Here is a 24,688-nt window from a genome sequence, read left to right as displayed (position 1 = left end):
TTCTGTCGATGGAGCACTTGTGAAAGCCTGGCTGTATTTCCCATACTTAAAGGTAGGACAAATTCATCTCTATTCTTTTTCGCCGTTTATTATAAATCGTTGCGGAGTACGGAATACGATTATTCCTGGGCCATGCAGTTGGCTGAAACTGTTTTCTCTTGCTGTTTTTCTTAGTCAGGGTTTATTAAATAGCTCACGTGTGTTACTACAGATCAGGCCTGTTTTTGTACCTCGAAACTTTGTATGTCTAAACAATCAAATTCAGAAATATTTGATTGACACACTTGAAGCAAAGTGCAACTTGGACAACTTTTCCCACCAAGAGGGTCTTGCCGCTTTCACACCGGCACTTCCTGAGTTACTAAATAGACTCCACTTCACTGATGTTGTTGGCCGTGTGATTTATACCGCCTCATAAGACATTCGTCTCTGCTGCTGAGCCGTTCTCGTTTTTCCATACATTAGAGTCGTTTCTCCACGGGTCAAACGGCTAAATCAATTTCAGGGCTGATGCTTTTCCGCCAAGAGCCTATGGTGGTTATATTGGCGGAACTGGAAGGGAGAGAGAGGACAGAAAATCTTGAAATCTGAATGGGCCCTGCGTGCTTCCTGTCAATTCAAGGCGTGCGGTTTCCACGGTCGCCGAGTCTGCGGTGTATCTCTCCAGCCTTTGTGTGTGTCTATTCCGTCGATATATACGAGAGTCGGGAAATCAATTAGTCGAAGGTCTATCGGCTCTCCCAGCAGCTCACAAACCCCTTTTTCGCTCTTTGTCTCCCGACGTCCACATTTATAAATTCGGGAGATCCTTTTGGCAAACCTTCGTGTGCAGCTGTTTCCCTTCAAACCCTAGTCAATATAATATCCGTCTCGAGTCTTCATTACTTATTCCTCCACCTAATCAGATTCCGAATCCTTGGATCGATGGCTGCTCCACTCTAAATCAAATGGAGGCCTTCGAGGCCGACCGTGCCCCCGCACATTACACATATCGATTCCTACAGCTTAGAGAATGCAACGAGAAAAAAAAAACGTATTTGTTATATTGTGTGGCAGGGGGGTACTAAACGGTTATATTCTGTGATGATTGTGTGAGTGTTGAACGAGAGGAATGTGGGCAGTAGCTGTTATCCTTGTCAATAGGGAGCAATAAATCCTGCGTTTCCTAGTCGCCGGACCCTCATGACATTGCTATTTTTACGGCTCACCAGACCGAGAATCTATTCAAGCCGTGCACAAAGTGTGTAGTAGTAGACTCTTTCCCTCCTCCTCATAGTAAGTAAATAAGTTAAAAAAGAAAAAGTAAAGTAGAAAAAGAAAAGAATGAAGAGGAAGAGCCACATAGCCCTTTGACAACAGCAACAGAGAACTACAGACGATGATATGCCCCGCCGGATAGGCATCGGTGTGATCATCGAAGAAACACCTTTTTTTTTTCTTTTTCTCCTTTGCTGCTCACCTCTCCCCCCACCCTTTCAAAAGGAGAAGGTTAAATATTTGCTCAGTAGGTTCGAAACACTTTTTTGGCTATTGTCGTTTCATTATTAGTCGCCTGAATGGCACCCACGCATTCGTCTGCACCTTACCATAGACATTAGACAGGCGGTTTTTTCTTCAATAATCTGTCGGCGCGTTGAACCGGCGACACCAGACTGGGTTTTCTCTCTCTCTCTCTCGTCAATTCGTCATTCCGATACGTCCCAGTGGATCTCCATAATGGTATCGTACTACTTCTTGTTTGTATTTACTGCGATTTAGCACTTTAATTTCTACAAAACAGCAGTCCTCGGAGAGTAGAAATACTTTAGTTCTGTATTTCTTTTCTATTTGGGCTGGCTTCTAACATTGTCTACGTTAGACTAAGTGGTAGCCGTCCAAAAATAACTTATTTTTGTTGTTGGGTGATGTGATTTATTTGTCTGAGTCTTCTCCATATGTGAGTGTGTACAAGTCAGCTTATATACAGTCCGGGGACCGGAATCGCTTCATTACTCATATGTTTCTCCATGTTTCGTTCTCTTGTGGGCTTGTGGGTTGTGACTCTTTCGGGTGTCTGTCCGCCGGCCGACATGGTGGCCCGTATTTTCTTGTTAATTTCGCTTCCTGTTGTGTGTGTGCGCCTGCTCCTTCCTTGGCCGATTTCGGTAGGAAAAATCTTTTTGAGTCAACTTAGTGCATGTAAGTGACGTGTGGGCACGTGAGCGCGTACAAGAAACAAAAAAAGTTTGTTCTTCTTCTTCTTCTTTCGCCCCCCGTCCGGATGTCGTAGAATTTTTTCGGGTAATAATGAACGGTCAGCTATTTTTCTTAGTCTCGTGTTGTATTAACGTTGCGTGTGCCGTGACCTGTGCGGATGAACTCGGTTTTCCTTTTTGGTTAAAAATAAAAAGAGCGTGCTGCTTCTTTTTGGGCATTGCAGCACAAGCCCCATGTTGGTAATCGTTTGTATTTCTTCTTATTCTTCTATATTCGACCGCTTTTCCATTTCCTTTGGACGTTCCTCTCCGGATGGACGCTTAACCACGTGCCTGCTTGACTAGCCAGATATCTCGCGGCCATATTATTTCTTCTGAACTTGACGATTCTTCTTACTTGAGTGTGTTATTACGTTTGCTATGGGCTATAGAGTCCCTTTCTTTATTCGGTTAGTCGCTCCCCTTTATTGCAGCTCTTAAGAGACACACGACTGTCCATCCTGCGACAAACACTGGATATAAGGGTTGTCGGCCGTACGTACCGTATCGTTTTCGGTATCACGCGCCAGACTTTATTTTCTCTGCGTATTTTCTTTGGTAGAATCAATAAAACTCGTAGGTTAGGGTTGCAGTAGTTTTTTTCTTCTTCTGGCTGGAGCTGGAGCTGAAGTGGAGGGGTTGAAAATCTAAAAAGAATTGATAAGCCGATTATTTTTCATACAAATCAGTCTACACAATACTGTTGAAAAAAAAAAAAAAGAAATGGGAGGGTTTTTTTTTCTCCCCTTTTTTGGAGAGAAAAATAACTCTTCTAAGTCTTCCTGACGCAGTGTTATACGGGCGGCTAAATATTTCTACAGTAGCAACAATAAATTCAAATTCAATACGCGGACTGTAATAACTTGTGACGCGTACGAGCATAACTTAAGGGATTTGTGGAGTGTAGCAAGCAGCAGCTGTCTGAGCTGGCCGAAAGACCGAATTTTCACGACGCAGAATTTGTGTCTTCTTTGGATCAACATTTCGGTGTTGACCCAAAACAGCCCGAAAACTCAAAAGCCCGTAACTCGAAACTTGTGTGGTGTATATTGCGCTTAATGTATTTTTCGGTGGGGGACGACTTGCGCAGTGCACTTGAAACAAAAAAATGGAACTTGTAATAATAACGTAAACAGATTTTCGACGAGTTTATTTCCAAGAATCATTGAAACAGAGAGGCTCTCGAGATGATATTTTGTGTATAATTGTATCGGCTCCTTGTTTTTCTCTCACACAGTCACACAATTTTAGCCGAAACACAATGAACGATGCGACAGTCAATTCTCAGTCTTTGGGGTAGAAATAAAAATTAAAATTAAAGAAATGTTTGAAAGGATTTTACTTGACGTGATGGACGAGAAACGCCCGCGCGTCACTTGTGTATCGCCGTCTGGTAAAGTTCTCCTTTTGTCTTTTGGCTCGGTTGGTTTCCTTCACTTTTTGGGGGGGTTTCGTTCTCGTAGCCTATGGTTTTGAGGGGAACAGCAGCTTACCGGCATGCAATCTGATTTGCATAACGGGTGGCGGGATACGGCGGACCGTAACGCAACAACAGCCAGGAACAACAAGAAACAAAAAAACAAAAGAAGAAAAGGTAAAATATCCCAAAACAACAGGAAGAGAAGAAAAATAAGCTGCAGTCAATCAAACGTTTCCGTAGGGACAAGACAAAGCCATGAGAGAACCACCGCTAATCGATTCAGTATATACGTATATAATACCAGTTAAGATTTACATGTTTTCTGGTTGTTGTATCCTTCAAGGATTGATGGCCGACTGGTTATAAAAGTGATTGAATGGCAATTGAATACTCAACGATTCCGGGATGCCTATCGAGAAAATTCATTGTTTTTGTTCTTTTCCTGGACACTAACGAAATCGAGAACCCGACAAAGTGTGTTAAACATTGGCCCTTGTGGTTCCGTGTTCTTGAATGACATCAGCGACTGTTGGAACCGCAAAAATGCATAACCGATCGCCGATTTTCTTTCTTTCTTCTTGACTTTTTAAGACCTCGCAACCGAATTAACAGCTGATTGTTCTCTTTTTCCCCCTACAACAACAGCCTGGAGGCCATAATAATTTCTGTTTTTGCCTTTTAAAAAGAAAAAAAAAAAGAAAAAATTTAAAGCCCAAAAGTTCCTATACTGAAGGACCGGTCCCCTTTTTTTTTTTTATTTTAACCTTCCTTTTCCTGTTTTGCTGTCAGCCATCGAGAGAGTGTTTCATAGCCCGTGGTCGTATATAAAGGGAAGAAGAAGAAGAAAAAAAAGGCAGCAATCAAATCGAGAGGTACCGCGATGAGCACAGGTGCCGCCGAACCGAAAAAGCTTTACACGCAGGAGAGGGAGAAACAACAACAACCGTCCCGTGCGCTGGTGGCGAGAGGTGCGGAGAGAGAAATAGTCGCGTCGCCTGCGTTTCGGTCGCGTCGTGTCATTATTCTAATAATCACTCACCTTTGCCGACCTCATTGCCGCATTCCTCAGCACACCCAACCTCCTCCCCCCCTATGCACACACTATAAAGTGTAGCTTATAATATAGAGTCGCCATCATCACACCGTCGTCTGTTTTTTCACACGAATTAGACGACTGTGAAACAAACACAAAAGAAAAATGGAATGTTGAGAATTTTTGTGACACGTTTGAAATGATCTGTCGAGAGAGAACGGGTTGGAATCTGCAACTGGGAAAGAGGCCATCATCATTATACTGTGTACCAAAGCGGTCGTTTCAATTAGGCTAGTCGCGCGGTCTTTTTTCCGATGATGATGTATAGAAAAACCTAACGGGCTTATTTGCATAATGAAGATGTGAGTGTTGGACAAGAGCCGGCCGTATTTTTTCTTTTTAATGACTTTATTGTTATTCCGTGGACGAGCTCTTCTTTTTCTGGGGTAAATGCTCTTCTTTTTCTCCATTTCTTGTGTGTGTGTGTTTGTGTGCGCGTCCTGTCGGAAATCTACGTCATAAGAGGATCCAGTAGCAGGTACATTTTACCCAGATATGGGTTTCTCCGGCCGTCCATCCAGCACACTTTTAAATGGTGGGGGAGCGAAATTTAACAAACAAAAGAATAACTACGTAGTTTTTGTGAGAAATGATGCTCTAGGCTAAACATTAGTAGTACTACTACGTATATACCAGGAGCCTTTTAAAAGGAAAAAAAGAAGCAAGGGGGGTGCTGCCGCTGCCGCTGCTGCTGCTATACAACACACACCCACTTCTCTTTTAGATTTTCCATGGGTCGGCCATTGGGACACGGGCGAAGTTGAATAGGCCCCGGTTTCCTTTCCGTTCGCCAGTCAGTCGCTGGCAAGCCACGCTACCGAAAGGTTCTACCCAATCTCACGCTCGTCTGTCGTCGTCTGCTGCTCGAAAAGCGTATCAAATTCTTTTACGCTAGTCGACACTGCCGCTAACTGAGCGCCTTTTGAATGATTCCGCTGGATCTCGTTTTGTGAATACTATTTCAAGTGCAAACCGTGTGACTGAACATTTTTGTTTTTTTTTCAACTGAATTTTATTGGAGTGGAAAAGTAACTTTCTGTGTTATCGACCATTTGGACAATTGTTTTTATTTTATTTATTTCGGATTGAAAGGCTCTACAAAGGTAAAAAATAATTTTATTGTCTTTTTTTATTTTTTTTTTTGTCTTTGAAATGTCAAATTCTTCATCCGTTTTAACGACATGTCGGTGATGTCCGGTCACAAAAATATGTCCCCTGCGTGATTTTTTTTTTGTTCCCTTGCGGTTTTGAATTGTTCGGTCGTGTGACTAACGCTCGGCGTCATCGATGGCTATTTGAAGAAAACAAAAAACAAAGGAGTCGGGAGTTTAAAGTGTTGTTTGCAGCGTGAGTCTTGGTCACCGACGTCGTCATAGTCGTTTCCTGGTAATGTCGCAACATATAAAAGCGGCGGCGGCGGCGGCACCCACGCGCTACATGTTGCCCAACAGGCTCGCACCTTTACCCGCTAAAGAAACCGTCGTTTTTAATCGCAGCTATTGCTACGATTCCCAATTGCCAGCGGAAAGATTCATCATCGAATCGCGCATGATTTTATGACGAGCATTTGACGAGAATCTGCGCGTGTTATTTATCGTCGCCCAAAGAAAGAAAAAAGAAAGACGAGTCAAAATGTGATGTGGAAGAAAGTTAGTGAGGCAAACGTCCTTGTCGATTCGGATGTAACATTTCGGTTAAGTTTGTACTCGTGCCAAATTGACGATGCGCATGTAGTTGCTTGCGTTCCATGTCGAAACGAGTCGATGGGGCAACGCAACTCTACTCTCTCAGATGAGCGATGGATCAAAGGTTTCTCTCTCCCTTTCATCATCTTTTAATGAGTCTCTGAGGATGTGAGCTATTAAATTCCGATTGGATAATTACAAATCGTCATGATACGTTCAGAGTGCCGTGCAATTCGTAGCTAGTACAACTCCCGACAGGAGCACAGCCCAAGTAGCGTCCGTGGTGGTAGTGGCTCTATCACGTTGCAATTGTGTTCGTGTGTGTGTGTGTGAAAAATTGTCCTTGTCTCATTTTCGTCGTGTTAGTTGTCGTTTGGGAGTCGTCGGTCATATTTCTACCACCAGCTCGTTTATGGGATTTTGAAGAAAAAACCGCGGCGTGTGGTGTTTTATATTTTGATTTTCTTTCTTTCTTTAAGGGTTGCAAGTGCCTTGGCAGGTCCGGTTTCCCCCATGTAGTGAGCGAGAGAGAGAGAGAGAAAAGTCGAAAAAGAGGGAAACTTTTTGTGTCCGTGGGATCGTTCCATTTCCTTGGAAAACTCAGCCATCCAGCCATTTAACTTCCGTTCTCATCCCCTCTGAAAAAAAAGAACTCTTTTTTTATTTTTTTGCTCTGCTGGATTCTCTTTATGGACTTGTACTTGAACACACACACAGACCCAGAAAAAAAAATCATCCATCCGTGATGTGTACCTCCTTCCGGACCATCTGGTATTGAGCCACCCTGTCTCAGTTGATGGCTGCTCCGGAAGAAAAACGTGAACCCACCATCTATATTACATAGGAGCAAAAAAGTAATAATAATATGAATGCGTGTTATTATTACTGCTGGCTATTCTTTTGTTTGAAAGCATCGATCGACTTCAATAACCGATAAACACATGTTTCGGACATGCTTTTTAAAATTGGATAACAATCGGAATGGAATCGCGTGAGGCCTTGGTAGGAGAAAAACAACACGAAACGGCTTTGATCAGGGCGCGGTGGCGCAGGTTGTTGGAGGAACCTGCTCTCCGTGGGAATGGACGATGTCCTCGTCACACATTACGAAGCCCCTAACCTATCCCGTCTTTTTTTTCTTTTTCCCTTTTGTCTTTTGATGGGGGAGAGAAGGGGGGTGCAGCAGCATATGTTTTTTGGGGGGTGTGTCTATGCACATGTCATGATGAGGAACATCATGAGAAAGTCGCCCCCACCGAAAAAATGGAATGTCTTTTTTATTTTTTTTCTTCTTTGCCTTTTCGGAATCATCTCAGCGGAACCGAGACAAACCCGGTCAGCTCCCTCGTTTTCGACGATCCCTTTGCCACCCACCACTTTTTGGAATATTGTGTGTATTATACCTCTTTCAGTGACATTGACACAGCCGAGTACCGAATGCGGTTGAAAGAAGATCCTCCTCTTCTTCTTTTGATTCCATCCCCAAACTCACACCGACTCGAGTAGAAATTGTACAACAACAGGGAAAAGTGACCATCATCAAACGTCCAGCTCTCCCAAACACTTTTTGCGGTTGCAAGATAAGATTCAAACCGCAATTCGCGTGAGAATTAGAACGAATTGATGTCTTAAAAAGAAAAAGGAATCGAGCGCAAGGTTGTTGTGGATGCGCGTTTTCCAACGCGGAAACGGATCGCCCTTCAATGTTTTATGACAACTCATTTCGATCTGAAATTTTTCGCTTTTTTTTCTTTTTTTGTTAAAGGTCTTCACTTATTTTTAAGGTCATTTCTTGAGGGAGTTATTTAAATGTTGTGGGGAGCAACAACAACGCCTCGAGTGGATGGACATTGTTACATCACAATCAACTAAAGGAATAAGGTTCTCTAGCCCCCCTTTTTTACCCCCCTCTGGGCTCGGCTGGCTCCAGTGCAATTTGAGAGTACATATTCGACCTTTTCCATAGAAAAAGAAAGAAAAAAGGGACCTGTTCTTAGTTACGAACTGGTCGCTGGTCAGCTGCTGTCGGTTAAATAATCACGAAGAGGTTTCCATGGGGTGGGTTTGAGTTACTTGACCCTCGATCGGAACAGCATGAAGCGGCTACATTATATGCATGTTGCTCGATGGGGTTGTTATTTGGGGGGTTTCGTTAAAAAGAAAAAAACGAACGTGACTTTTTTTTCTGCCGCAAAACTCTCTCTTTCGTTTAAAAAGCCCAAACGTCTTGTGTAAACAAAAGGGGAAAAAACGAAAGCCTCGGCGCTTGACTTTTTGTGTGCAGCCTTTATTTGAACCTGTCTACTTGTCTGGCGACTTATTTTTTTCCCCTTTCGACGTCGATTAGATGGAGGGTTTTCTCGTTTGTCATCGCGCAGAAAAGTGAGAGCGCTGAACGATTGACTCTCGTCCATCATTCAAAAAGTTGGAAATCGGGAGGGAAAGCTCAAAATGGTAAACAATAACAAAATAGGGTGGGGTCTTTTGGGGTTGGGTGAAATCGGCCCAATCACCAGACGAGTTTTTTTGTGAACGGTCCCGTGCCGAGCAGCAGCAGCAGTCCGTTCTATATTATACACCCAACAAAACATTCGGAAAATAACATTTTTTTGGCTTTGGCGGCGCACGTCCCGCTCATCGGCTCGTAACTCAATCGCATACGAGGAGCAGATTGTCAACAAAACGGTGGGGGGAAGGAAGAAGATCGCACGTGGGTTCGCCTATACTTAAAGAGGAAATATTAAAAAACGATGGGGAAAAAAACAAGTCTGTCAAGAGGGTCGTCGTTAAGGAGAAAAAAAATGTCAAACCGGAAGGTCTTGGATGTCAGTTTTTCAACGCCGCAGTGTTAACGCCTAACACATGTTCCTGTCCGATAAAGCTGCCAATGTGCATCTCTAGCTGGTAGCTCTCCCGACCATCCTGCTCCTTGAGCAGAGACGCCCGCATCCGGAGAGAGAGAAGAGGGGAGGGACTGTTGGGGCTGGATAAGAGCCGACAGGATGACAGAAGGAATGATAAAAACAGGCGAAATCTTTTGGGGGGGAGCAACGCATTTTTATTCAACAACAATATGCGCATCCGAAATTATCTTATTTTGTCTATTCTTTTTCGTTGATATCTGAATGGGAGGATGACCTTTATTGGTCTAGCCCCCGAAAAAAAAAAGAAGTGAGATTGTCTTTAACAAAGTCAGAAAGGAAGTGGGTGGCTATCAAAGTTGATGAGTGACGCGTCACGAAGGGAAACAACAGCCGTTTTTTTGGACTCTCTCTCTCTCCTAAAACAGTTTTGTCTATTGTGACATGAGAAAAAAGGAGGAAACAAACAAGCCCGTCAAAACATTTCCAAACACACAAGACAATGCCCACAATCGTTGCTGTTATTGTCGTGTCACAACTATAAACTCCCGTCGTCTGCATTGCATTGTATTGGCCGTTGTCGGGGGTAAAGTTTACAATTTTTGTCAGAGTAAAAAAACAATTTCGAATCAAATGAAGCGGAGAGAGAGGAAAACTTTCTTCTGCCACCGAGACAGAAGCGAATCCAATTGGAACACGAGTCGACCGATTCTTTGTTTCACTCCTGCAGGAGCCGTGAAGGCGATAAGTAGGTAGCGAGTTGTGTGTATGTTGCATCCGAAACACTTTCGAAAAAACCCTATTATTCCACTGTTAAGACGAATTTAACAAGCGTCGGTGGTATAGTCGGCACGGTTCTTCTTCTTCTTCTTCCTCCCCTCATCCAATTTTCGAAGCTCCCATTTTTTCTTTTTAAAAAACAAAAAGAGCCTTGGAAAGGTCATCATCTGGGGGCCCAATTAGTTGCTTTACAAGAGATGTGTGTGCAAGCAACCAATGGGATGAAACAGCGTGATAGTTAACACAACTACTGAAATAACAGCGGAGGAGTAGGAAGGCCCAGGTTTTTTTTTTCTTTGTGGTTTGCTGATGATTCGTCCTCCGAAATCGCCTCTGGACCGGAAGTCCACCCCACAGTGTTCTCTGGTGCGTGTGTAATAAGCGGCTCGGGTTAGTGTCTATTCCTTACCCAACACAGAAAAACAAAAAAGTAGATTTTGGTTATTTTGGTTATTTTTTTTTTCTTGGTCATAATCAAAAATTGGCTCGAGGCTACGGTTGAGCGCAATCATAGCGTCAAGATATAGCGATGCCACTGCTAGTACACATCCTCCCGAAAGAGAGAGAGTCTCTTACTTGCTTTTACTTGACGCTGCTGCTGCTGCGCTACTGGTCAAAGGTTAAGGATGGAACACAGTTGGGCTGGGTGTCACGGGGTCGGACGCCATCACGGCCCCTTCTTCTTCTTCTCCCCCACACACTCGACAACAACACCAACACATGAAAGGAGCATTATACACTCAATTTTCTTCTGGCAGACGGCCTTGCTCAATCAAAAAAATCTTTTCTTTCTGTGCCGAATAACTTTGTTGAAAAAAAAGAAACAACCATTACTTGTTGTTGTTGCACAGATGACTAATGCTTTTGTGCCATTTATTGGCTTTGTTGTTATTTTGCAGATGTTGAAGCACGTTCACCTGAGCCCCTACCGGAGCTCGATGATGAGCCATCACGCAGGAGGAGGAGGAGGAGGTGGTGGTGTTGGCAGCGGAGGCCGGAGCGACACGCTCAGCCTCAATTCGACGATGAGCTGCAGCTCGTTGAGCAACCAGGATCCGCTCTCCAGCCGCTCCTCGTCCTACACCAGTTTGAACGAGTCGTCTCACAATCTGCCCCAGCATCCGCCGTCGCCGATGGTACGTAAAAACCAGCAGCACGCCGTTCCTTATCTCCTTCTTTTCATCGCGGCCGGAATTATTTTTATTATAAGACTCGGCGCTCCTCTCTCTCTATATATATAGTCATAATATAGTCTAAGACCCAAGAAATCTTTTTTTCTCTCCTTTATTTTTCTGGTTGGAAAAAGAAAAAAAGGACGAGTCCTCCCATTAGTATATAAATACCATCATTCGCTTCATTAAACCAGTTGGAACTCGGCGGTAATTATACGAAACTTCTTCCTCTCTCTGTTCTTGTGCAAAGGTAAAAATAATAATGTGAAGAAGAACCTTAACCTAATCAATTCATCTTTTCATCGCAACCCCAGGGGGGAACTTGCAGTGGGGCGACACACACACTCTAAAAATTATTTCTTTGCCTTTTAAACGGATGATTTCATTGGCCCTTTTTTTTCCAAGTCGTAAAAGCAACAACAGTATAACGTAGAGAGAGAGAGAGGAAATGCGTATAAAGTAGCCCATCTAATCAGGAGCCAGATTAAATCAGTTGTATAGTAATTTAGTGGTAGGGTACCCCCTTTGCCCATGAAAATAACAAATGCAATTTCGCCATGCCCGGACATTTCTACCTCGAAAGGTTTTCTCTCTATTTCTGGAATTATTAGGCAAATGTTTCTTAATTCAGACTGTGTTTCACCGGGTATTTTTTCATCACTTCGTCCAGCAGCTGGCCAAAATAGCAGCTAGGTAAAAACCTTTAAAAAAAATTAAAGGGATCGTGTCGACGTCCTTGCTTGAATGGGTTGCAAAAAAATAACTGAAACACAATGGCGAAAGTGATGATGTGCACTCTCTAAAGGCAGGACCAAGGCTAAAATAAAAAAGGGGTCTGCTGCAATAAAAGAAAGAACTGGATAACAAATCACGAACGCGGGGACTTGAATCACCACGTCGCGGGTTAATAGCTCCATTTCAGTCTCCCCGTGAACTGAGACTCAAATGATTGCGGCCTTTTTACTTTTTTTTATTTTTTTTATTTCGATGGTTCATTTGTTTCCAGCAGAAAAAGAAAACCAATCGCCGTGCAAAATCGCGCGCACGGGCTATAGAAAGAAAGAAAAAAAGAGTTCATGGCTAATAATATACTCAACTTCTATTTTTCACGCTCGTCATCGGAGGTCGCCAGTTATTACGACGACTACTCTCTTCTTCTTCTTCATTTTAACCCGGGCCCCCCCTTTTATTATTTATTACTTTTTGCCCTTAAACTGTCAAGTTCGAAGAGCGAAAGTTACGCCTTTGACAACCGGCAACGACGCCGCCTTGAAGGCGCCGACGTTTGGCTACCGATGAAAAGTCACGGCCCGCGTCGTCGTCGTCGTCTTTTTTTCTTTCAACTTCTTTTTCTTGGAGTTGAGAATTTGATAGCTCGGTCGTGAGTGACCCTTATGGCACGCCACTGACCTGGAGCCGCAAATGAGGAGTCTCTCTCGGCGTGACACGCGTTCATTTCAAGGACACGTTGCGTCCCGTCAATATATATGAGGCCACAACAACAACACCACCAGCCCAATTCTTTTTTTTTTCTTTTCTTTTGAAACAATAACAACTTAACCGCTTCTTTTCTTCTCTGCAGGGACATTACTATATACGTAACAGCCCTTGAGGAATATGTTGGTTAAGCGTTTTATCTTTCCCGGCGAGGATTTATAGTTTCTTTTTTCTTTTTTAGTAGGTTTTTGATACCAAGTGGGTCCTTCCTACTCTTTTCTAAAATAGTTTACAAGATTCTAACCGTCTAATAAATAAACACGAAAAATTCTTCGGCTATGGCTACTAGTACCGATGACGCTACAAATATTCACACACAGCCACGCAAAGGGGCTGTTCACTTGACTGGTCAAGCGCATCTTTTTTTTTCCATTGAGGGGGGTTATTGTTGTAATATTTTCTTTTTATATCTCATCGGGAGAGAGAGATACACAGAACTCCGCACGCCTTCCTGTTGCCACTGTTCCTCCGGCACTCTCATTCTTTATCTATTTCTTTTCATTACATCAAATAAAATTCAGAGAGGAAAAAAGGGAAAAAATCTTATCCGGTGGTATTTACACAGAAAAAAAAAGTTTTAACACGCAACCCTCGTTTGATGCTTGTTAAAAAAATATAGATACTTTTTTCCTAGTAAATGGAATCTTTTCCTGGTCTTTTTTCTCTGTGTGAGGAGGATCATCCGGCTTGGGTCACATTTCTTTTTTGGGAGTCTGACGGATGAACTCGGATGCTGCTGCCTCTAGTTAAAAAACGAAAAGCTTTTAGCTGTTGATCCACAGGGGGTAAACTGGACATTGGATGTCATCGGTTCTAATTAGAGAAAAAGGAGGAGTAGATTTTAAGGGGATTACAAATTAGTTCAGAATATTCCTACCTTTTTTTTTAAACTAAGAAAAAAGGCTAAAAATCTTGTTCGTTCTGGGAAAGAAAACGCATTCAAAGTTGAACGGATTATTATGGGAGTCACATACACAAAAGCGCAACCACAGTTGAGAATCAAAAGCTCTAGGAATGTCGTTCTTTTTTCTTACTTGCTCTTTGTGATGTCGTCCTTCCAGTAGTTTCAGGGAACAATTTGATGTGAAGAAAAGAATAAGAAAAAAGAGCCTCGATTCTTCTTACTTCTTCTTGCTTCTTCTGTACCTTTTTTACCTTTTGTCGGACATGGTAAAATTGGGATGGGGAAGGAAGAAGAAGAAGGGGGTTTCGTAGTAAATGAATGCCTCAAGGGCCGACACTGGGGATATAAAGAAATGAAGTGAACATGAAGTCTTCGCGGTCGACTGTCGAATAGTTTCATGGTCCCAATATAAACAGCCAAGACTGGGCCAACAGCAACTGGACGGAATCACTTTTGCTGTCTTGTTTTCTCTCTCCCTTATACGTGGGCAGGGCTGGGGGGGAAATTGCTCCGACAACAATTCACGAAATGAGCCTTTGTCCAATTGTTTTCGGCAGTCCGTCACACGCGGGGCAACTCAAACATTCCTCGGTCGTAATTTTCGTCGAGATAAGAACTTCTTCTTCTTCTTCTTCTTTTTCTTTCCAAACCGCCAAGTTTCTTTCCCGTTTTTTTGAACCGTCTACCCGCGGGCCGTAACGACTCGTCCCCTCCCAAGTAAAAAAGAAAAAAAAGACGACCGTTGCGTTCGTATCATCAACCTACCACTTTTCCTCCTCCCTCTTTCTTGATATCATCAAAAACGAAAAAGATTGAACAAAGATGTCCAGTCCTGACAAATGCCCGGGCCAGAGAGAGAGTGCATGTGTGTTTGCGCATATGTCGAGCTATTATTATTATTATTCAAAGCGTTGAATAAGGGGGGAGAATTTCTAACGAGTGACGGGACAATTGGAAAACGAAATCGGATGCCTGGACAGTTCTAAAATCTACAACACGCCCCGGAGAAAATGAATAAAAGGGCAAATATTTGCAGAGCATTTCAACAGCTATTACTCCTTTCTTGGAGAGTTGTAATGCAGTTCCAGGTGTTGGAATTCACTTGAGCACACACAAACGAAAATTCTGCTCGTATTACACAAACACTTAAATGCTTTTGTCAAATAGTGTTGAATAAGAAAGGGGGGTTGCGAGCTAGCCGAGAAAGGGGGCTACATAAGGTAATAGTCTGTGTGCTGTAGTATAACTATGTCGGACGTTTTTACGCTTCATTACGTGCCGTTTACGAAGAAAAGAAAAGGCCCGTGACACAAAGGGATTGTGAATAATAGGAGAACCGGTCGATATTTAAACTGTATAATCTACCGTTTGCTGCAACCGGAAGACCGATCTAGCCGAGTTTCTATTTTTCTGCCTGAATTGGTTCGGTCTAATCTAACCCGACTTGTTGTATCGCATATTTCATGGTGTGTAAGTAAACGGAACAATTAAAAAAGAAAATGGAGCGACGATTTATGTAACGGAGTGGCAGAGGCTAATAGCTTTTGAAAAAAGAAAAAAAATGCGAGTGAAAGTTCGTTGCTGGGGAAATGATTTACATTTTCGGAGCTATTTACCCGACGAAATTACTTTACACCAATTGTTGGATCGGATGTGCGCGCCCGGCTAAATAGTTTTTCGCAGATTTCCCCTCGAGGCTTTTTTCTTTCTTTCTGTGAATCAATTTGTAGACACATCGTGCCATTCCACCTCACGTCGCCTAACCCAACCGTGAAGTTGATTTACCGAGTAAAGTTATTTGTTGTCAGACCACGAAAAGAGAAAAAGAAGAGTGGAGGAACTCTACGGAGACAAACACACATGTTCATTTGAACTGCGCAAGTTTGGTGGCCCCATTTTCGCTCTGCCGTATAGCTTCTTTTGCATGGGTTACATATTCAGAGTTTGTTGTTTATCTTCCTCTCTCTCTCTTTCCGTGCAATCTCTTTGTCTGCTTACATATCTTTACCGAAATGGAGAAAGCTCCTAGAAGAGAGAAACTTTTTCTCTCTCGTCGGCATCGGTCTGATGTTTTGGCCAAGAGACGCAAACATATTTTCGTTTACGATTCTCTACGCCATCGCAACAGTTTATTTCTTTTAAAACTGCGCGCCCCAGAGGAGAAATGTGAGAGGTTCTTTTTTTTTCCACATCGAAACCAGAAGTAGTTTGACTCTGCAATAATCTACCCCGTCGAATGTTTTCTGTTTTATTTTTTTCTTGTAAAAACTTTGTGCGACTGGTCGCAATTATAAGGAAATGAAGGCGCCGATTTTTGTTTTATGAGCGGCTGTTGGCGACGCCCTACTACCATCCTACCCTACTGGCTCCGTGTCCTCACTTATGGCTTGGCAGGGAGGCGAAATGTGTATAAAAATTTCTAGATCGCAAGTGACACAATAAAAGTTAACGACATGATTTTAACGAGCTTGTCGCTGCCTTATCGGAAAAGCCTTGTGGGTTCTTCCAAGGGCTCCTGATCTCTTTCAACGATTTTCGTCTGTGCGTGTGTGTGTTGGGGTGAAGTACACGAAAATAAAGTAGTCCAGTTTAGACCCCCAGAAACTTGTGAGCCAGGAAAAACAAACGAGAGAGCCCAGGAACCAGAAACAGCAGTCTAGCGATAATAGTAAACTCTCGAGATACAAGAGTGGAAGAGAAATGATGGTTATTAAGAAAAGTAGAGATGCGGATAAGAAAAATGAGCCTCCTGCTGCTGCTGTTGCTGCTCTTGTGTTTGTGTATGTCTTGGGAGATTCCTATTTTCCAGTTGATTATATTTGGTATATATATACGTTCAGTATATCTTTTGTTGACTCTGTCGACATGCAAGTTTTTCGCTGGCGACCCACACGGGAAATTCGGGGCACGTGCTCCTTTTTTTCTGCTCCGGTTATAAGGGTAAAATACGAGAGTCGATTTATGATATTTATTTTGTTCTTGTTGCTTGTGCAGCTGCTCGTCAGAATACAAGAAGAACGTCTGCTGCTGCTGCTGCTTCTTTTTTAGCTGCCCCCCTCTCTTACTTGTGGTCCTGCAAAGAAACTTTTTCTTTTTTTCTTTTATTTTCTGTCTTCCTAACAAGGATCCATTTCCTGGTGTGTGTGTGTGTCGGGTCGGAATCCAATACAATAATAATAAAGAAGAAGGAGACCGCTCTTTTTTTGGTCCTCCTTCTGGCTCGCGCGAGCTATTTCCAGTCTTGAAAAATTGACTTTCATCTGCCCTCCCACCTTCTTCTTCTTCTTCTACTTCTTCCCCCCGCACCTCACTTTGAACTGTTTTCCACCGAAATGTTAACTGGAATTCAAAAGACACGCCATTGTAGTTGAGTGGGATCTTCTTCTTCTTCTTCTTTTATATTGTTAACGTGAGGGTTTTCTCTCTCCCCCCTCTAACCGTCTTGTATATTGTTGCCGAGGGAAACTGATCGCCGCCTGCTGTTCCGGCAACCTGGCGGAAAATCGAGACCTTTTTTCTTCTCTTTAACTTCGACTTCCTTTTTCTTTTTTTTTTATTGTCATGTTCCGTCATCTACACACAATCGAACGTCAATTGGATATCGAACTATAATTCATTTTTCTTCAAGAATAAGAAAAAAATTCTTTGCGCCTCGTTGCGCATTTTTGTGGGCTGTTGGAATAACAAAACCAAAAATGTGACGATCACCAAAAATGAAATGAATAAAAAAAGGGAAATTCGAATTCATTGTGAGAAGATTGCACTTCCTACCGTTACACACATGCGAGTATAATGGAGATGACGAATTTTACGAGCCTCGGTGAACTCGATTCTTGTTTTCTTCTTCTTACCTATGCAAACGTGTGTGCAGTAGTAGTAGTAGCTCTCTTTTATAGCGACAAATTGAGGGTGAGATCGGGTCGTCGTCGTCGTCGTCAACAGACGAAAACGATGACGATACACTGCACACACACAACCGGGTCGACCCTATTCCCGATTTTTATTTTTTCGCTCGAATTGCGTGCATCGCTCGATACTGGCGCACAATAAAACAATGAGCTTCTCTCTCTCTCTGGCTTCTTGGAGGAGGAGGAGGGAAAAACAATAGCACATATCACACGCTCCCGATGAGCGTGGAAGATACGGTATGTGCACAGAAGGTCGTGCGGGCGGGCAGAGGTCGTCGAGCTCTTTTTTTTTACTTATTTTCTTTTTGACTTCTTCTTCTTCTTCTTCTTCCTTTAGCTTAATTTTTTCGGTTCCTCCTGTCTGGTCGTCACTCGGTCGTGCGCCGTATAACCGAATAGGTTAATGAACGTTCCCCCCTCTACGTCGTTTAAAAAGGAAGTCGAAGACAAAAAAAGAGAAGCGATTTACATGAAGGATCCCGTTTTTTCTTGACAGTTTCAACACGCAAAAGATGATTTTCGCTAAAGTGAACATTGTTGTTCTTTTGTGTGTGTTTATGCTGAATTTACCTTGATTTGAAATGTTGGAAGAAAAAAAAAGAAACAAAAGAAGATAACAACACTTTTGGCAGCGGGAGAGAAGAAGGAATACCTGGCGGGCGAAACACGAGTTTCTCATTGGCCCAGTTATTATTTATTATTATTGCGCTGGCTCCTTGACGAATGGACGAAAGCTTCGGGAATTGAAGAAGAATATATAGCAAAACAACTAGCCATATTTTTTTTTGAAAAAAAAACGTAGATATTGCTGCTGCTGCTGCCGTTTGGGATTTGTTGCTACTTTTACCGGTCGGACGCGCTGCATGTTGCACGCCTTTGATAATTTCGTGCACAAGCGTATCGTGATGCGCGGCAAGCGTCCGGTGAGACTGCTTCTTGCTTTTTGATTATTACGATGCCCGCCGTAACGATTACCTTCATGCCCAGCACACAGCGGAATGTGCGCACCGTGAGCAAAACAAAAGGCCAGGCAAAACAGATTTACCGTTGAACCGAAAGGGATGAGCTCTTTTAGATTATAGACCTTCCAACTCAATTGATTCCCGTAGAAGGCGCGAGAAACGAATTTCTCTCTCTCTCTCTCTCTTTAACAACGTGTGCTTCTTCATCTTCTTGTGCTGTGACTTTCTTCATTCGTCTTCCCTTTCTCCTAATAAATAAATAATCTCGTCAGAGGAGAATTTGTGTGTGTGTTTGATTATCGAAAGGGCTTCTCGCCCTCTGGGTGAAAATCTTTTGTGTTGGTTGTTGTTTCGGCCAAAGGTGCCGCTCGGGCTACCACATTTTTCTGATCACACGAGGTAATCGACACTGCGGTGAAGCCATTGTTTGTTCACTCGTCAAAGTCACTCGACACTGGTCATTTTATCCCGTTCAATAAATTCCACATAATATTCAACACTATTTGCGATCCCCTCCAGATGCATCGGGAAATTCGATACAAGGCAGTCGGGAAAACGTAGTCAGTAGTATCGAATATCTTATCGAAACTTTCTTTTCTTTTTTCTTTTTTTTTTTAAATTTTACGGCTGGAAGTGACACGATGGTAATCTCATCATGTGCGGATATGCACCAATTGCGCTGCTGCTGCTGCGTCTAATGTTCTGCGTGTCTGAGCACATAACGACGAGCATCATCCTTTGATTATTCACATGTGGCTGCAATTGCGTGACACGCGAAACCGACGGGCCGCGTAGGAACGAAAGAAAACCCCCTCCACAATTCAATTGCGCACAAATCATACATATATCTTTTGCAGGCGGAGGCCAGAGATACTCCGTCCGCTTTTGATTTGACCCAGAAACCTTTTGAACGTGAATCAGAGACGCGCTGGTGGCCTACAACTGCGTGTGTGGAAATTGCATAGTGTGTATAATATAATTCGTTTGATACTACGTGCTGGGGCTGGTTTTGGGAGAGAGAAACAAAAGAGCCCAGGCAATCATCAAACCATATCATCTCTTTTTATTTCCGTAACTGCATTTCCTGCCCAAAAGGAGAGGGAACGAAAGGTGTGGTTGGGAGTTCATCGGGACACAATTCCCATGTTGTTTCGGCTCTGTTCCCGAATCTCTTCTTTTTCGTACAGCCATTATCTACAAGGCTGTTGTGACGCAATTTGGGTCACAACTGTCTCAACTTTGAGTCAAATGACGACGATAGGGATAAAGCAGCGGGATTTCATTATTGTCCGGAAATGTCGTCTCTCCGCAGCAGTCTTGTGAAAGATTTCGACAAATGAGAAAAGAAGCGGAGAGCAATTTTTTTTCTTTTTTGGAACGCAACGAACAAAGTCGTTTCCCACCAAGTCCCTTCCAGCTGGAATTAGAATAGCGACGTTGTTGTTGTTGTTGGAAGAAAAGAACTAAAACTAAATCTAGTTCACGCTAGGATTGACTTTGACAACGAGAGCCATCCGGTCGGTCAGTGTCGTTTGAAATTTCCGGGGTCGTGATGGTGAAGAGGGGACGGGCCCGTTTATTTTTCATTTTTCTTGCCGGATTGAAGTCCAGTAACAACAAGAGTCAATCCAATATGGCTTATATTGTTGCTCACAAGTTGAATATTGTCAACCGTGAAATTGTTGTTCAAAGAAGAAGAAGAATATAATTCTCCATTTTTCACCGCCTTTTTTCCGGATGACACATGAACTTTTTGTACGACCCCCGACAAGATGCTGATAGTTTTCTTCTTCTTCTTCCATTTTTTTATTGTTTGTGCTTTACCGCCGCCGTCGAGTGAAAAATATTTATAAGCATGGGAGAGAGTCGGAAGAGTGTTATTTTGCTTTGACTATATGTAGGTATCAAGTGTGTGTGGAGTACACTATATACGTAGATATAGCCTGCTATAGGTGTGTGTTCTCAGCTACTGTGAGAAATTGTAGGCAACCTGGAAAATAATCACTAGAAAAGCCGAGTCGCGCACTCCGGGTGGTCTATATATCTAAGCCAAATGGTTACCATGTGTATAAGCCTACCCCATCCAGAAAAAAAAAAAGCCAGCCTAGTATACTATATACCTGTACACTCAGAGGTGCCTGTGAGAAGACTTGAACCCAGCGGGGTCACACACATACATGAATCCAAATTGTTATTTTCTCCTAGAGTTGCCTTATAGACACCAGGGCCGTTATTTCTATAACATCTTCTCGTCTTGTTATATCGACTAACTCTCTCTCGCTAGCTAGTGACTCTCTCTGAAAATACGGAGGCGATATCGGCGGACATGTTAGAAATCGCTGTACTACACTCATTCATTTTCGAAAATTGTTTGGACGCTTTCTCTCATTGTAATATCTCTCGAACATTGTTTCTGTAGACAACGGTGAAGATCTACTGCCGATGCCTGCGGCCCGACATTGAATACAAGACGTTGGTCATCAACTACCAGACGAGCTGCAAGGAGTTGATCATGATGCTGCTCAACAAGGCCAAGATGAAGCACCGCGATCCCAAACTCTTCTACCTCACCATGGAGGTCGGCGTACGCAAATCAGGTACGCACATACTCACAACTTTTTTGATTTTCGATCCATTATAATCCCGAAAATAATAATAAAAAAAAAACCCCGTTGGGTCGATCGCCCTCAGACATGTCAGATCGATAAGATCTATGAAGGAATTACTTATGCATGGGGTGGAGTGTCTCTGTGCTGTACACAATGAGGAATGTACAAATTTCAATTTTTCTCGCTTTCTCTATGCGCGTGTGTGTGTGTATCTATTTTGCCCGAGCGGTTTTAAGTAAACAGACAGCCGGTTGGCGTCTATGGCGCGTTAAGTGACTGGGAAAACAGAAACCTCCTCCAACCGACAACCCCACCTACTATTCCCTCGGCTCGCTAATATGCGTTCACTCTTCACTGCCAACTACTACACTCTACCGACACGGAGTGAGGGAGGTTCGGCCTCTCTTTTGTATCTTTTGAGGGAAATCTTACAGTCACGACATCACTGAATAGCATTTTGAGCAATATGAGCTATGTCCTGTACCTGCCTCCTGTCTGTAGAGATTTGGGAGAAAAAGAAAAAAGATTCTAATTCAATACTAGTTTATTCGACTGCCAGTCGTGTGCTGTCAATAGCAGACATTTCGGCGTGCGTGAACGGGGCGTGCAAGGTGGGCAGAACAATCGTCCCATCAGCTTGTATGCAAATTGGGGGAACCGCCGCTGAGATGATAGTTATTCATTCGAATCTCTTCACGAAAATTTCAACCCTCTTCAGCAGTTATTTCTTGAACAAACAGGGAATCAATAAATCGATGGTACTTTTTTAAAAAATAACATTGTGTAATGAAACGTGTCAGTTGTAACGCTAGGGGAAAATTATTAGCCGCTCTGTCGAATAACCACGGCTGATTTTGTGGTTATTTCGCATTTCCCATCCGCCTGTCGTTCATTATTGGTTTTTCTTCGAATTGAAGTGACTGACTCTCGGTCGGGCATTGAAGAAATCCTCAAGTTCAACGAGCCGAACAGATGACGATTTCTCGAATGACTAAGTCGGCGGCCCTGAAAAATCACGCAACTTCAATTGAAAAAAAAATGCAAAGGAAACAGGAAAAGGGAAGTTCTTTCACATGAACACGCGCGCTCGTTACACGAATAAGCGGCTTCGACGCCGGTCGCCTGCCCCCTAGAGCGAATTGATTAGACAATACTCTTTTGAAATCTCTAGTACGGTTCGGCCCAAAGCAACAAGAAAGATAAACCAACAATGCGCAATTGAAACGTCGCCCAAAGCGGGGTTTGGCTGGCGCGCGAGTCTTATGCTCATCCGCACGTTTGCGACGCCAGTCGCCTTGTATACAGTCACGCGTTCCATCATTTTCGAGATGGTAATAAGACGAAAAGGAATAAGAGAAAACGAAAGAAAAACGGTCGGATCGGCTCAAAAAAAGAACGATCCAGTCACGGTAAAAAAAGATCCCCATCAATTTTTTTAAATACGAAACAAGCGTTGAAGAATGTCTGTTGAGGAAAAAAGAAAACAACATCCACTTCTTCTTCTGACGCCGAGAGTTATAACTTTATAGATACGTATGTATATTGTGTACATCCGAAACTCGTATATATTTTTCGCGTATGGTGGCTCAACCACTCCTCTCTCTTTTCTGGCAATATAACGCCCGGCCAGATTCTCTATGGGGTATAGTAGTAGTGGCCGGCCGAACCTTCGTCTTCGGTCGGTCGGTCGGTCAGTCAGAAAGATATAACTATGACGGCCATTTATCTCATCCGCTTCGGCTATCAATTGAATTTCGATACCCTGGGAAAACTTAACCGGCCATCGCGCCGTCTCCTCGAGAAACATTATACGGTTTTTAAGAGACGGGCGAGGGATATGTGTGTTGAAGGGGGGAATATGTGTTGATTTCAAAGCCAGTCGTGCTGGAAGAAGATGATGATAACGGTGTCAAAAAGAATAAGCGCGAAAGAGAGAACATTTGTACGTCTTCGAGCGCATCGATTCGCATGAGATGAAGAGTTTTCAATTTCAAATTTTTTCTTTATTAACTTTTTCTCCTTTATTGATTTGAGCAGGGGCTCCGGTGAGAACTCTATTGGTGTTGGATGATGACGCTTGCCCGGCAGAGCTCCAGGCTTGCTATCCCAGAGGCGGATCGAGATTCTCCATCCAGATGAGACGAGGCGGACTCGTCCGAGTTCACGACAGCGTCCTCATGCCAAATGTAATTTTAATAAAACACATTTGCGTAAGAATGACGCGGGTTTCTATAACTCTATTTTCTTATGTGCAGTCTCAGTACAAAAGTTTGCTGATATCGGAGCGGACTACCATCGATGATCTGATTGAACTTTTGCTGCGTTGTCATAGCAACAACGAGCGTATCGAACGCTTTTCCATCTACGAGGTAAACATTCATATCCGTACCGTTTTGATCTTTTTGTGTACAGATCGACCTTTTTTTGATTTTGATCTTTTTAAAATTCATTTCTAACATTCTTTTGTTGTTGCAGGTTTGTAATATCCCTGGCTACGAGCACGAACGGAAATTACATCCCGACGATTTGGCGCTGAATGTTCAAACCGCATGGAAGACGCGATTTGATTGCGGGAACATTGCCAACAACAGCGCAGGCATAGCGGCATCAGCGCCCAACGCCAACATGGCCACCAGCCCCCAATCCTATTTTTCTTTCGTGCTGAAGCGCAATCCCGACAACAGCGCCCAAATGGCCAGACGAAGGGTAATTTGATACTCTTTTTTTTTTCACTTCTTCTTCTTCTCGGCTTGTTTTATTTCAACCAGTCGATAGCGTAACTAACGCATATTTGTTTCTTGTTTTGAGTAGCTTCCATGGAGTAAGAGTCTGGACATTTCGACCAGTGAGAGTTCTTCATCTGCCAGTTCAACTTCGGACGGATCGGAAACGGCTCTCATTCCACGCTCCTCCTCTTACCACGATTACGAAAATTACTTCTACATTTGAAGCAACCAAATTCGGAGAAGAAGAAGAAGAATAAGCGACAGACAAAAAATCTAGCTTTATTACGTGTCGGTGTAAATGTACATATTAAATTGGGATATCGCATGATTCTACCAATACTCAAGTCAATGTTTGCTGACAAAACACAACCATAATCTCAAAGATGATGTTTATATATGTGTAACTGGCACTCTAGCTATAATCAGCTCTACAAAACAACACACACACACACACCCTATATGTTATTCGATGTGCGTCCTCGCGCCCAAAATTTTGTTGTTGATGTGTTTTTTTTCCCTACTCGATTTATTCGCGTGTGAAAGAGATACAAAACTCGATTGGCTCTTACCGATCAATAAGTCATGCAAGGTCTAGATAAATATGCAAAGACACCGTTACAAAAATATCAACAGAAAATAAAAAATAAAACAACAGAAAAAAAAAACAGAAGAGTATAAATGTTTATTATATATGTCGTGCTGAGAATTAATATGTGCGTGTTTATGTGTCTATATTACATCCTATCATCAACGCCAATATACAGATATATTATTCATGTCCGAGTCGTTTTGTTTTGATTACCGAGTTGAACCGAATCTTCAAAAGACTTGGCAATA

The 24,688-nt window shown here is 42.9% G+C and overlaps 1 protein-coding gene across 1 annotated transcript; it reads left to right on the top strand.

Annotated features, from left to right (window-relative positions):
* The first annotated feature begins 20 nt into the window (after positions 1-20).
* LOC124313853 lies at positions 21-24,631 on the top strand. The gene is made up of 7 exons (XM_046778649.1): positions 21-52; positions 10,973-11,209; positions 20,936-21,113; positions 23,163-23,311; positions 23,381-23,494; positions 23,601-23,831; positions 23,937-24,631. The coding sequence occupies exons 2-7, from the start codon at positions 10,973-10,975 to the stop codon at positions 24,072-24,074; spliced, it is 1,047 nt and encodes a 348-aa protein (XP_046634605.1). The 5' UTR covers positions 21-52; the 3' UTR covers positions 24,075-24,631.
* Positions 24,632-24,688: the final 57 nt, after the last annotated feature.

The sequence above is a fragment of the Daphnia pulicaria genome, chromosome 10 (genome assembly GCF_021234035.1).
Source record: "Daphnia pulicaria isolate SC F1-1A chromosome 10, SC_F0-13Bv2, whole genome shotgun sequence".
In the NCBI taxonomy this organism is placed as follows: domain Eukaryota; kingdom Metazoa; phylum Arthropoda; class Branchiopoda; order Diplostraca; family Daphniidae; genus Daphnia; species Daphnia pulicaria.
The sequence above is the reverse complement of the archived record's forward strand: the minus strand, read 5'-3'. Positions and strand labels throughout refer to the sequence as shown.